Source organism: Leptodactylus fuscus, chromosome 9, assembly GCF_031893055.1.
Source record: "Leptodactylus fuscus isolate aLepFus1 chromosome 9, aLepFus1.hap2, whole genome shotgun sequence".
Lineage (NCBI taxonomy): Eukaryota > Metazoa > Chordata > Amphibia > Anura > Leptodactylidae > Leptodactylus > Leptodactylus fuscus.
The window spans coordinates 85,490,718-85,505,215 of NC_134273.1; the positions used below are offsets into that span (position 1 = coordinate 85,490,718).

The 14,498-nt window shown below is 45.9% G+C and overlaps 1 protein-coding gene across 2 annotated transcripts in view; it reads left to right on the plus strand.

The window, feature by feature from the left end:
* Positions 1 to 14,498, plus strand: part of PLXNA1 (plexin A1) — a 222,730-nt gene that overhangs the window by 191,019 nt on the left and 17,213 nt on the right. For both annotated transcript variants that reach the window (XM_075286115.1, XM_075286116.1), the window contains exons 13-22: positions 2,621 to 2,772; positions 2,867 to 2,987; positions 4,445 to 4,581; positions 5,905 to 6,072; positions 6,163 to 6,256; positions 6,470 to 6,709; positions 6,788 to 6,931; positions 7,018 to 7,252; positions 9,171 to 9,313; positions 12,385 to 12,641. In XM_075286115.1, the coding sequence (XP_075142216.1) occupies positions 2,621 to 2,772; positions 2,867 to 2,987; positions 4,445 to 4,581; positions 5,905 to 6,072; positions 6,163 to 6,256; positions 6,470 to 6,709; positions 6,788 to 6,931; positions 7,018 to 7,252; positions 9,171 to 9,313; positions 12,385 to 12,641 (1,691 nt within the window). The remainder of the gene's footprint in view (positions 1 to 2,620; positions 2,773 to 2,866; positions 2,988 to 4,444; positions 4,582 to 5,904; positions 6,073 to 6,162; positions 6,257 to 6,469; positions 6,710 to 6,787; positions 6,932 to 7,017; positions 7,253 to 9,170; positions 9,314 to 12,384; positions 12,642 to 14,498) is intronic.

Below are 14,498 nucleotides of genomic sequence, written 5' to 3' on the forward strand. Positions count from 1 at the left end.
CTGGTTGCGATGCTTGTGTTTTCTTGACGACCAAGTCTTTGAGGTTTTTTTTCCAGCTTCTTTAGCACTTCCTTGAGAGGTGAGATGATATCGCGGTGACACTGGACATTGTCTTCGGTCACCAGGCCTGTCCTGCTTTTACAACCCCATCTCTTTGGTCTGTACAGGAAGTTGTGACTAAAGTCGGCCATTTTGAATGTCTGTGGTCTGACACAGGCCTGCTACCGTTTCCTATACATGTCTCCATTCTTGTCTGTCGCCCCCACCTGGTATAGTATACAGGGTGATGTCCACATGACGGCCCACGCAGCGGCCTGGCTGAGGAGTCCTAATACTATGGGGAAGTATTTCGGCAGCGCTCCCCTGACGTCCAGACTGTACAGTAATATATATATATCTGTAAGTGGATTTTCTTCTCGGCGCGGGACGTGCGCTGCGACTCTCCTGGTAATGACCGCTCTGGGACGGCGTCTGCAGACGGTGATGCGCTCGGAAAACTTAAAAATAAAATAAAGGCTAAAGTGAGCGTAATTAAAGATGGCCGCTCGTAAATCGCCCTTCCTCCTTCCCGCTCCCAACGGCAAATCGGTAACGAGACCCATAATTCCAGAGAATGAGATTCTGCAGCCGGCGCAGGGAGACATTAATTCCATTTAGTGCCCGCAGGTGTGTGACGAGTGATGGGCCGCTCCGGAGGCAGGCAAAATCTGGTGTGAAATTGCCCGTAATTAGCTTGTTATTGGTGTTGCCGGGCCACCTCCCCGCCACTCATCAGTCATAATGCCGCCTTTGTCACACCGCACCTGTCCGCCTTATTGGAAATAATCGTACTAAATGTGTCTCATCAGACTGCCAAGGAGACAGTAGTCAGGAGAGCAGAGGACCCGGGTCTGCCTTAGACGTCACCCACCACTAACTATAGGACCCCCGGTGATGGGGCAGAACATTCCCCAAACCTCTAGTCATCCGTCACATCAGTAGTCACAGTAATAGCCGAGAACAGGGACCTGCCGAGCTCCTGCCCCAGCCCTGACCTCACTTGTCCTCCAGGATACATATATACAGTGCGCTGGGTTCGGAGGCCCTCCTGGGCCCATAGTCACAGCGGGAGTTTTACTGCTCAGATGTCGCCCTCATTCTCTGCTCGCTGGGAGCTGCTCCGGGGTCTGCGGCACATTAATGGTCCATCCAGTAGCCAGATGGCACCAAAGTGATGACACCGGAGACGGAGCGTCCTTGTTCTGTGACTTTGTGATATACATGTAAAAGAAATGGATAAAGAACAAATATCTATCTATCTATCTCCTATCTATCTATCTATCTATCTATCTATCTATCTATCTATCTATCTATCTCCTATCTATCTATCTATCTCCTATCTATCTATCTATCTATCTATCTATCTATCTATCTATCTATCTCCTATCTATCTATCTATCTATCTATCTATCTATCTATCTATCTATCTATCTATCATCTATCTATCTATCTATCTATCTATCTATCTCCTATCTATCTATCTCCTATCTATCTATCTCCTATCTATCTATCTATCTATCTATCTATCTCCTATCTATCTATCTATCTATCTATCTATCTATCTATCTCCTATCTATCTATCTATCTATCTATCTATCTATCTATCTATCTATCTCCTATCTATCTATCTATCTATCTATCATCTATCTATCTATCTATCTCCTATCTATCTATCTCCTATCTATCTATCTCCTATCTATCTATCTATCTATCTATCTATCTATCTATCTATCTATCTCCTATCTATCTATCTATCTATCTATCTATCTATCTCCTATCTATCTATCTATCTATCTATCTATCTATCTATCTATCTATCTATCTATCTCCTATCTATCTATCTATCTATCTATCTATCTATCTCCTATCTATCTATCTATCTATCTATCTATCTATCTATCTATCTATCTATCTCCTATCTATCTATCTATCTCCTGTATTCCCTCTTGTTGTGTTCTGGGGTTGGCACATGACTCCGGTGATGAAATATTCATGGCCCCGCTTGGTTTCGTGTTTCTGGCGCTCTCGCAGTTTCGCTCGGGTTCTTGGTCTTAACGACTCCATTTCACTTTGCTGTTCTTCTCTACAGGAATGTGTGTAGTTTTACAAAGAGCCCCCCGCGAGCTTACATTAACGTACAAAACACAGAAGCCTGCGGTAAGAAAGGGCTGCACAGCGGGAGCGCCACTACTTCATCACCGTCTCTGCGGCAGTAACAAAGGACGCTCGCTCGTAAGCACAATAATCCGGGACACTCTGTCACTTACCAACTCCAGTTCAGAATGGAAAACTAGTCCCCGACACCTCCATAAAGCACTTACCTTAATTAAAGCTGCGGGCAGGTCTTGTTCTGCGTGGTCGGGGTCCTTATCTTGACTGCTGCGAGCAGGTTACGCCAGCCGGCAGTACACGAGATATGCTGGGGCTTGTAGTTGTCACAGAATTGTCTGCACGTGACTCCAGATTTTTGCCTTTACAGTATTTTTTTCCATCCAGTAATCCGGAATATCTGAGGATCCGGCACCTGAGCTGCAGAAATCCTAAGACTTGTATCTCATATGTATGTTCTTATCTCTTGAAGTTGTCACCTGAGACGGGGCCAAGACAAGGAGGAACGCGGCTGACTATCACCGGTGAGAACCTGGGCCTGAGATTCGAGGACATCCGATTTGGCGTGCGGGTTGGGCAAGTCATGTGTGTCCCTATAGAGAACGAATATATCAGTGCCGAACAGTAAGTTACCCATAGACTTCACCTGATAACAGAGAGCAATAGATGCATGGAGTCTTAACCATGACCTGATATATGTAATGTGTTCTACTTATAGGATTGTTTGTGAGATTGGAGAGGCTAAAATAATGCCGCCCCGCGATGTCACTGTAGAGGTTTGCATAAGAGACTGCTCTAAGGAATACATGACCACTGCACCCAAGTCCTTCACATTTGTGGTAAGTCATCTATGGAAGCCGGGCCCCTGAACCCATGTAATAACAGAAACCTGTGTTATATTACATTACTTATCCTGTATTATACTCCAGAGCTGCGCTCACTATTCTGCTGGTACAGTCACTGTGTACATACATTACATTACTATCCTGTATTATACTCCAGAGCTGCGCTCACTATTCTGCTGGTGCAGTCACTGTGTACATACATTACATTACTTATCCTGTATTATACTCCAGAGCTGCGCTCACTATTCTGCTGGTGCAGTCACTGTGTACATACATTACATTACTTATCCTGTATTATACCCCAGAGCTGCGCTCACTATTCTGCTGGTACAGTCACTGAGTACATACATTACATTACTTATCCTGTATTATACTCCAGAGCTGCGCTCACTATTCTGCTGGTGCAGTCACTGTGTACATACATTACATTACTTATCCTGTATTATACTCCAGAGCTGCGCTCACTATTCTGCTGGTGCAGTCACTGTGTACATACATTACATTACTTATCCTGTATTATACTCCAGAGCTGCGCTCACTATTCTGCTGGTGCAGTCACTGTGTACATACATTACATTACTTATCCTGTATTATACTCCAGAGCTGCGCTCACTATTCTGCTGGTGCAGTCACTGTGTACATACATTGCATTACTTATCCTGTATTATACTCCAGAGCTGCGCTCACTATTCTGCTGGTGCAGTCACTGTGTACATACATTACATTACTTATCCTGTATTATACTCCAGAGCTGCGCTCACTATTCTGCTGGTGCAGTCACTGTGTACATACATTACATTACTTATCCTGTATTATACTCCAGAGCTGCGCTCACTATTCTGCTGGTACAGTCACTGTGTACATACATTGCATTACTTATCCTGTATTATACTCCAGAGCTGCGCTCACTATTCTGCTGGTACAGTCACTGTGTACATACATTACATTACTTATCCTGTATTATACTCCAGAGCTGCGCTCACTATTCTGCTGGTGCAGTCACTGTGTACATACATTACATTACTTATCCTGTATTATACTCCAGAGCTGCGCTCACTATTCTGCTGGTACAGTCACTTTGTCCTTACATTACATTACTTATCCTGTATTATACTCCAGAGCTGCGCTCACTATTCTGCTGGTACAGTCACTGTGTACATACATTACATTACTTATCCTGTATTATACTCCAGAGCTGCGCTCACTATTCTGCTGGGAGCTCTTAGTAGCGTGTCTGACACCAGCTTGCTGATGGTTTCTGATATCAGTATTATGGGACTCTCTTATTTCTGGTGTTGTATTATCTGTGACTTTCCTCTCCAGTCTCATTCCTGATGTATCATGATGTAGCAGAGCTGTAGTCACACACTCCCTTCTATTTCACTGTGGGAATCTCCAGTATTATCTTGCAGTGATTTCATTACCTGAACTTCACAATTCTGCTTTTACAGAGCCCACATTTTTACCGCGTGACCCCAGCCCGGGGCCCATTGTCCGGTGGCACATGGATAACCATCGAAGGAAGCAACCTGAACGCCGGCAGCAACGTGTCTGTGGACATCGGAGGACGACCCTGCGCCTTCTCCTGGTAGGTGTCATTAATATAGTGGAGGATACTCTGAGTAAAGAGGTTGTACATGAATAAACATGGCTGCTTTATTCCAAAAACAGCGCCACAGCAGTCCACAGGTTGTATGTGGTATTGCAACTAAGTCTCTAAATTTCATGTATTCATTGTATACAATCCTCTGGAGTTGATGTATTTTCCCCGCGCTGATACATTGCAGCAAACAATCCTGGCACTAGAGATCTTTGTGCTGCCGCTGATGTGCGTCGCTCTAGGACGTCCTTCTGAGAGTCTCCTCCTGCCGTTTCTTCGAGCCTCCTTGATCCCGGCAGCTTTCACCCATGTCTTATGAAATGCAGATGGCATATCAACAATAAGCAGAGCGAGCAGCGAGCCGCAGCACGGAACGACACGTGTCCACCGGAGGATGTTCTGTGCTGTAAGAAGCCATTGAGAATCATCAGGAGAGCGCGGAGATAGCGGCACATTGTGACTCGCAGACGTGGGTTTAAGTGTGCGCCCCAGGCTGCATCTCTCCCGCGCTCCGGCGTCTCTTCCATAGGATTTGGAGTGCATAATTTCTAGATTACGGATGATAATAGAGCGGCTCTTTAAATATTTCCCTGTGGTAATTGGTGGTTATCAGCGCTAATAGCTGCTGTTTGCGGCTGAGCCGGTGACGCCGAGGTTTAGTTCAGCTCCAGTCTTTTATGTCTCCGCTGCTGCTGCCGAGGAGGAAGGAACCATCTGACACCGCTGCTGCGGACCATAGATTAGGGGCTGGGCTGCCCCAGTCCTTTACCTCAATGTGCTGTTCCCATACTCCTGACCCATGGGTTGTCCCCACCAGTACTGCCCCTATACTCCACCCCAACATTCTCAGTGGGCTGCCCCTCTCCTTCCCCTATATATGCTTCCCCCATTCTTCTCTCCATATGTGTCCTTCTCGCCCCCCTATGGGCTGCCCTATTCTCCCCCCATTCCGCCTTCCCAATAGCATGTGATACTGGGCAGCTTTGTGGAATGTGTATGTCATCCGTATTACACATCAACTTCTCATAGGTCCAAGGAACCTTACAATGGCGGTTATTGAGATTCCCAAGAACTGCCATTTGTTGACAAGTCTTCACTCTGATCCTTAAAAGGGTTTCCCTAGTTGTGGTCCCGCTCCTGTCATGTACCTATACCATGATATAATCCGAGCTACATGGCCTGTGTTCAGAACTAAAACCCAGCAGTCGTGAATATTCCAGGTGGCCATTATCTCTAAATCCTATGTGGTACCCTGAGATTGGGTTTGTTGTACTCTTGGGTTGTCTGACGCTCTCCTCCTTCCATCTCTAGGAGAACTGCAAAGGAAATTCGCTGTAAAACTCCTCAGGGGCAGAACCCAGCAAGTACCGAGATCCAGATTCACATCAACCGAGCAGTGCTACACAACCCGACAGTCAAATACAACTACACCGAGGACCCCACCGTGCAGAAGATCGAGCCGGAGTGGAGCATCACCAGGTAATGCCGACATCCATCATAGGGCATTCGGCAGAAGTATGATCATCACCTGTATTATACCGCACTGATTCTTGTCCTTCTGTATTGCAGTGGTGGGACGCCCCTTACAGTCACTGGAGTCAACCTGGCCACCATCAGAGAACCAAAAATACGGGCAAAATATGGTGACGTGGAGCGCGAGAATGTAAGTAACTTCTTGGTTGTTGGGGAATTTTTGAACATTTTTTGGAACAATGTCAGTAAGAAGAGTCTCCTCGGTCTGTGGCCTTCTTTCCCCTTCTACTGCAGGGCTTAGTAGTCCATCAGCAGGCGTCTTATAGACCCAGGACTATTGAAACGGAGTCTTCTTTAGTCCAGATAAAACCTTACACTTTCTTCTGATGTCTTCTCCTTCTAGAACTGCACCGTCTACAATGATACCACCATGGTGTGCCTAGCGCCTTCCACTGAAAACCCATTGAGGTCCCCACCTGAGAACGGAGATCGCCCGGATGAGATTGGGTTTATCATGGACAATGTCCAGTCTCTGCTTATTGTGAACACGACGACCTTTATCTACTACCCAGATCCAGTTTTTGAGCCCCTGAGCCCCTCAGGAAACCTGGAACTGAAGCCAAGCTCTCCACTCATCATCAAGGTTCGTGAGTCCTGGATGATGCGCATCGGACGTCATTAGGTCATCCTCAGCCTAGATAACAAATTCTGTCTCTTCTAGGGTCGGAACATCCTTCCAGCCGTTCCCGGAAACTTCCGCCTGAACTACACCGTATTAATTGGTGACACCCCCTGTGCACTAACTGTTTCTGAAACCCAGCTCCTGTGCGAGTCTCCGAACCTCACCGGTCAACACAAAGTGACAGTAAGTTCTCGTGGACCTTATAATGTTTTAAGAACATTTTCTTTCCTTTTTGAAAAGGTAATAAGTTGTCCCTTAACTCTTCTCAGATCAAAGTTGGAGGGTTTGAGTTTTCACCCGGCACCTTGCAGATCTATTCCGATAGTCTCCTGACCCTGCCGGCAATCATCGGCATCGGTGGAGGTGGTGGCCTTCTCTTACTCATCATCATCATTGTCCTTATCGCTTACAAGCGCAAGTCAAGGGATGCAGATCGGACCCTCAAGCGTCTCCAGCTGCAGATGGACAATCTGGAGTCACGGGTGGCTTTGGAATGCAAAGAAGGTAAATATGGGAGCGTGTAGACTGGGGCGACATATGGTCCATATGTGTCCTTCAGACGTTCTCAGATCTATTCATATCCTGTAATGTTGTTCCAAGACTTGATATCTCCGTCTTGGGCAGATGTTCCATTTTTATACAAGCCTTATGATCCTTTGCTGTCCCTTTCGTCGCGTGTATTCTGCAGAGCCCATTAATCTCGCCATGAGGTCCCTCGTGCACCATGTTCTCCTGGCCCACGTTTGATATCTGGCCTCATTTTGATGTCCATAGGTTATTAGACGCTAACAGCATCCAGAATCAAAGAGCGTTCCTCTGGGAGTCTGCCAGCCAGAAGGGAAGGGGGGTACAATATCCTAATGGGGGGAGTTAAATCATCGCTTCCATTTATATCTTGCCATCTTCTGAGGTGGACCATATGAAAGAGAAGCAAGGGAAGAGGGTGAGACACCCAGGTGTCTCATTATATGGAGGAAACTGGGACAAGGAGTCTGCAAAAACTTGCCGAAGGCAATTTAATTGCCCATTATTTGCGCAAGCGGAATATAGTGTCACAACCCAGCCGACGGCAGCGGGGCTAGAATTAGGGGGCAAGAGGTTGGCGGTACAAAGAGGATGAAGGAAAAAGTTCTATATGTGTCTGCCTATAGGTAGTGTATATAGGCTATAGAAACCGCCGATAGTGGGAGCAACGAGGCAGTGCCAGGGACGATCATCAGTAATATCCTACAGCTGCCAGATAAAAGCGCCGGCTTTTAATTAAGCGCCGCGGTATCTCTACCCATCCTATGCCTTTGAGTTACTCCGCGGACAGATTAGAGATCTCCACTCGCCGCTGCCCCCTCCCCCTCCTGCACCTTTATAAGCATCTGACAGCTCGGAAAGTTCCTCTCTCAGCGCTGCCACATGAATTTAATTGAATTTCTTTCACAGATATGTGTCTCATGAACCTGACGCAGTCGCCATCTCTCGTGTGCTGCTCTAGGGGGCGCCAGTTATAGCTGTAGACATTGTGTCTGACACCCAGGTCACAGACAGGTTTTGTTCTCCAGGACGTGGTGACCTGGGAATATGAGGCACAACGCAGAGGAACATGATGGACCTGCGGAGATATAAAGTGACAAGGACAGGAGCAGCCCCAGTAATGGCGGATATTGTGGCCCCTCCGGGCTATATACTCCCAACTCATAGACTAGTGTCATCCCAAGGGGTGCAGGGAGTGCAGGACTCTAGGTCAGCTGGGTGGCACCCCCTGTGGTCACTGTAATGGTAGCTCTATTGGTTCAGGCCAATTTTAATTTAAAGGAGGCCTCCTCCCATATTGTCCTGATGTGTGCAGGGTGAGTTAATGAATAGTCCATTTTACCTGTAGAACATTCTAGCCATAGAAAATTTTGGGATCTTCTCTGATGATGTCATTAGCACCAAACATTGTACTGATGATATAGATATTGGGACATTCCTCTGATGATGTCATCAGCCCCAGACCTTGTGTTGATGATATAGATACATAGTGGGTGGTTCTGATGATGTCATCATCCCCAGACATTATTCTAATAATATATATGAATGTTTAGACTTTCTTGTAATGATGTCACCAGCCAGGAGGTTATACTTTCTTCTGCTGATGATGTCATCATCCCCAGACATTATGCTAATAATATATGTGAATATTTGGACATTCTTGTGATGATGTCACCACCAGCCTGGAGGTTATACTTTCTTCTGATGATGTCATCATCCCCAGACATTATACTAATAATATATATGAATATTTGGACTTTCTTGTGATGATGTCACCACCAGCCTGGATGTTATACTCTCTTCTTCTGATGATGGCACCAGCCTGGATGTTATACTTTCTTCTGATGATGTCATCATCCCCAGACATTGCTCTAATCTCTCTCTTCTTGTCTTGTAGCCTTCGCTGAGTTGCAGACGGACATTCACGAGCTGACCAATGACCTGGATGGGGCCGGTATCCCGTTCCTGGACTATCGCACGTACGCCATGCGGGTTCTGTTCCCTGGCATTGAAGACCACCCTGTACTGAAGGAGATGGAGGTAGGGGGATCGTATGCAGATTTTTTTTTTCCCATCCTTTGTGTTGCGAGTGCCGGGCCTCAAATAAACACTCAGAACATATTTCTGCTTGGCTTTGTTACAGGAAGCCGCTTTGTTCTCAGAGCTAAATTGGGCATTGGGATGAAATTTCCCGCTCATTATGCCGCCATTGTTAAGGGGGTGGAAAAAAAATGGAAAGCGACTGTACAGAATTTTCTGTATTGTGATACTGGAAAGGGTTAAGCTTTTGTTTCAGGCCCCAATTGTACTGGATTGAAATGGCTGTGAAACGTGAAGGGATCGGATACCATTGCTTTTTGTAGGCGCAGATTTTGTGCTATTTTATCCTTTAGTAGAACTAGACGTCCCAGCATGCCTTGCTTTCTAGCTTTACTGCACATTGGTAGTATAATTTTGCTTTCAATGTCCCCCTAGTATAACCCCAGCCACAGAAGATGGCCAGGGACATGAGGTGTGAGATGAATGCCCCAGAATAAGAAAACATGGCTGCTTTCTAACAGAAATAGCGCCACACCTGTCCACAGGTTGTGCCTGGTATTACAGCTCGGCTCTATTGAAAGGAGTGGGGCTGCAATACCAGATAGAACCTGTGGACCGGAGTGGCGCTGTCTGTGACCAAAAGCAGTCATGATTTTCTGATCCTGAACAATCTATTTAAGAGTATCCCTCATAAGTAGTCAAAATGAGGTTCTGCAGCAGCTGTGTAAATGTGCACAGCTCCTTCAGATTAGAAGTGGAAGGTTCTTGTCATGGGGAAAACCAAACTATCTTCTGTAAGAGTATGTGTAGGGATTAATGAATACTGTACCTGCTGCAGAACCTCTTTGTGATGAGTTACTGGCTACATGTCAGGTAATGTTTCGTATGAACCACCCAGCACCATTATTCATAAGAGGTTCTGCAGCAGCAGTATTTAGTATTTCATGTCAGTGATACATGTCCCAGGGCTGATCATACACCGCGCCAGGGCTCCGTACATTGGCAGAGCTTTGTAAGCCTGCATTCACAGTTCCTTAATTTCACGGGTAAATCAGGCTGACGTTTTTTTTTACCAGTAAAATTAAAAAACAGCATCAAAGCTACATACATTACTTTCCAATGCAGATGTGATGCAGTCTTCACTGTATATTACTGCACCTTGTGAACGCAACCTTAGGTTTCCTGTCAGACCTGCCACATGGCGGCAAGCAGAAATCTAGTAACAAAGTGTGTTTGCACCACTCGCCCCTTTTGCACCACTCGCCCCTATTGCCCCTCTGCAGCCCTTGCTCCTTTGCACCTGTTCTGTCAGCTCCGCCCCCTCCTGTTCTGACCTGTAGGGGGCAGTCTTCAGCCTTCCATCTCTCTTCTTACACTACAGACCTTGTAAGTGCTTTACATGTTTTCTGCCTCGGGGCGATTGTTACTAAGAATAGCCTCTGCGCCCATCATGTCACTCCGAAGCCACCTGCGCCCCTCCAAGACTCTCTGCCAGTAAATTCCAGCAGCAGCCGATAAGACGTCTTCAGGCCGGGCCCGGGAAATGTGCATTTACTTGGAGATAATATCAATTATTGATGAGAATAAAAATCGCCTTGTCGTCAGCGCTCCCCCCTTCCCCCGTCACTCGGCGTGTTCTCCTGATCTTCATACATTACCGCCGCTCGCTCGCCCCCCCGTCCACAGGATTTCCGATACAGACAGAGACAATTAGGTGTCTTACATTTTGTGCGCTCGTTTCATAGCTCAATATGTTTAATGGCTTTTCAAATTCACTTCCTGAAGACGACTCGTAAAACAAGCGCCAAATTTCCCCGGTCGTATAATCCACAATCTGCTTTGTGTCGCTTTGCAGGTGAATCAGTGAGACCTTCTGTAATTGGGGAGGGGGGTAAAGTTGCAGCTTTCTCCGGCAGGGCTGGGGGTCACATACACAGGCGAGATGTATCCTATAAATACGAGGTTATCGGGGAGACCGCCGTGTAGACACGGGCTAAAAGAGGCGCAAATATATGTATACGGTGCAGCACTTACCATTCAGAGGAATAGGCCTCCTACTCTAGTCACATCCAGAGCTGCACTCAGTATAACACCCCTGGAGTGTCCTCCACATGGTATAACGTCCTGTCTGTGCACCCAGACAGTATAATGTCCACATAGTATCCCTGCTCAGTATATATATATAATATATACTGTATATGAAGGATATGCTATACATTGTAGTAATACTACAGAGAGCTTGGTAAATCTAAAGGGCATCTCCAGTATTCAAATACATGACTGCCACCTGCCAGAACAGTGCCCCTTTGGTCTGTAGGCGGTATGTGGTACTGCAGCTCAGCACACAGATACCCTTCAGTTCTTGTAACAGTTGGAGTCCCCCTTGAAGCGAGTGAACGACTTTCTACCTCTTTGCAGTCATCGGGGTTCGCTGAGGGTGGGGAGGAAGTGCTTTTCTTCACATTTCGGCAGTAATACCTGTTGAAGCCACTTGGCATCTTCCGCCTTCAATGCCCAATGAATATATTGTGATTGGTGCGGTGATTAATATGGCAGCTGCTCGGGGCGTCGGTGGAGGGTTCTTCTCCCCTCTGCAAAGGTTAAGGACTCTTGAACTATAAGAAACCTGCGCGATAATTTCACCTAATGGTTGTATTAATCAGCGGCGGTGAAATGGATAAGACACAAGGAGCGGGCCAAGGAAACGTCTGTACCCCCTCCCTCCTCCCCATCATGATGAAGAGCCCATATCGTGCTGAATTTACACTCACCTGTGTCTACACAGATGGCGCCATTTATTCCCGAAATTCGCTCTGCAGAAATGTCACACACAAGTGCGGCCGATACACGCTGTGACACTTCATATTCAACTAAGGCGGATTTATTTATGTTTATTGTTGACAAAATGTTATTCACTGGTTCTTTACTTGTATCTCTTTCTGGGAAAGCTGGGTGACAATCAATATGGCTGCCATTACCACTCCCGCAAAGGTTGCCACCCAACTGTCCTGATGCCATGATTTACAGGATGGAGCACCTTATATCAGTGACGTGTTTACTCCCTTTCACAGGTCCAAGCCAACGTGGAGAAGGCTCTGAACCTCTTCGGGCAGCTCCTGAACAAGAAGCATTTCCTGCTGACCTTCATCCGCACCTTGGAAGCCCAACGGAGTTTCTCCATGAGAGACCGAGGAAATGTCGCGTCCCTTATCATGACTGCCCTGCAGGGGGAGATGGAGTATGCCACCGGTGTCCTCAAACAACTACTGTCTGACCTGATTGAGAAGAACCTGGAGAGCAAGAACCACCCAAAACTGCTGCTCAGAAGGTAAGAGGCGATGTTATCCTTCATACAGGCATAAATAATCACCCTGTAATATACTCCAGAGCTGCGCTCACTATTCTGCTAGTACAGTCACTGTGTACATACATTACATTACTTATCCTGTATTATACTCCAGAGCTGCGCTCACTATTCTGCTGGTACAGTCACTGTGTACATACATTACATTACTTATCCTGTATTATACTCCAGAGCTGCGCTCACTATTCTGCTAGTACAGTCACTGTGTACATACATTACATTACTTATCCTGTATTATACTCCAGAGCTGCGCTCACTATTCTGCTGGTACAGTCGCTGTGTACATACATTACATTACTTATTCTGTATTATACTCCAGAGCTGCGCTCACTATTCTGCTGGTGCAGTCGCTGTGTACATACATTACATTACTTATCCTGTATTATACTCCAGAGCTGCGCTCACTATTCTGCTGGTACAGTCGCTGTGTACATACATTACATTACTTATCCTGTATTATACTCCAGAGCTGCGCTCACTATTCTGCTGGTACAGTCACTGTGTACATACATTACATTACTTATCCTGTATTATACTCCAGAGCTGCGCTCACTATTCTGCTGGTGCAGTCACTGTGTACATACATTACATTACTTATCCTGTATTATACTCCAGAGCTGCGCTCACTATTCTGCTGGAGCAGTCACTGTGTACATACATTACATTACTTATCCTGTATTATACCCCAGAGCTGCGCTCACTATTCTGCTGGTGCAGTCACTGTGTACATACATTACATTACTTATCCTGTATTATACTGCAGAGCTGCGCTCACTATTCTGCTGGTGCAGTCACTGTGTACATACATTACATTACTTATCCTGTATTATACTCCAGAGCTGCGCTCACTATTCTGCTGGTACAGTCACTGTGTACATACATTACATTACTTATCCTGTATTATACTCCAGAGCTGCCCTCACTATTCTGCTGGTACAGTCACTGTGTACATACATTACATTACTTATCCTGTATTATACTCCAGAGCTGCTCTCACTATTCTGCTGGTGCAGTCACTGTGTACATACATTACATTACTTATCCTGTACTATACTCCAGAGCTGCGCTCACTATTCTGCTGGTACAGTCACTGTGTACATACATTACATTACTTATCCTGTATTATACTCCAGAGCTGCGCTCACTATTCTGCTGGTTGCCATTGGAAACACTCAGCAAACACAGCCCTTTTGCAGAGGTTAGGTGACTGTACACACTACATTTGGTCCCCTTTATGCTGACACTTAAAAAGCAGGATGCTGGTGGATTTCAGCTCTGAAGTCATAATACGGTTTTCTGCTTCTGTTTTTAGTTTCTTCTCATTATAACCGGTGGCTTGCTCCGCTCTGGCTGGTATATTGTGTATTATACTTTATATTATATGATCCTGGACTCTGGCGGCATTAGATGAATGTTGAGCCGCTGGTAACAATGGATCGGCTGAGCCTGCACTTTATTACTTTACATCTTGGTAGTGAAGAAGCGAAACATTCAGGAGCCGAGAGGCCGCAGCCTTGACATCCCATCCACTTGTCCGATGCCGTATCCGAGCACAATGCTCCTCACATGCGAAGATGATTAAAAAGGCTGAAAGAAATCAATCGGTGCACAGAGCCGGCGCTGAAAAGAAGAATTAAACACAATCAAATCGATTTCCGAATGCAAAAGCCGCGGTTCTGCTAAAAAATACATTATCTTCATTAATTCAATATCTTCCCATCCTCTGTCTATTGATCACAAGCCTGGTGACAGAAATTGCACTTCAAGACTCTGTGACCGTCGGATTTGGCTGTAAATGAAGCTCTTAATGTTTATTTATTA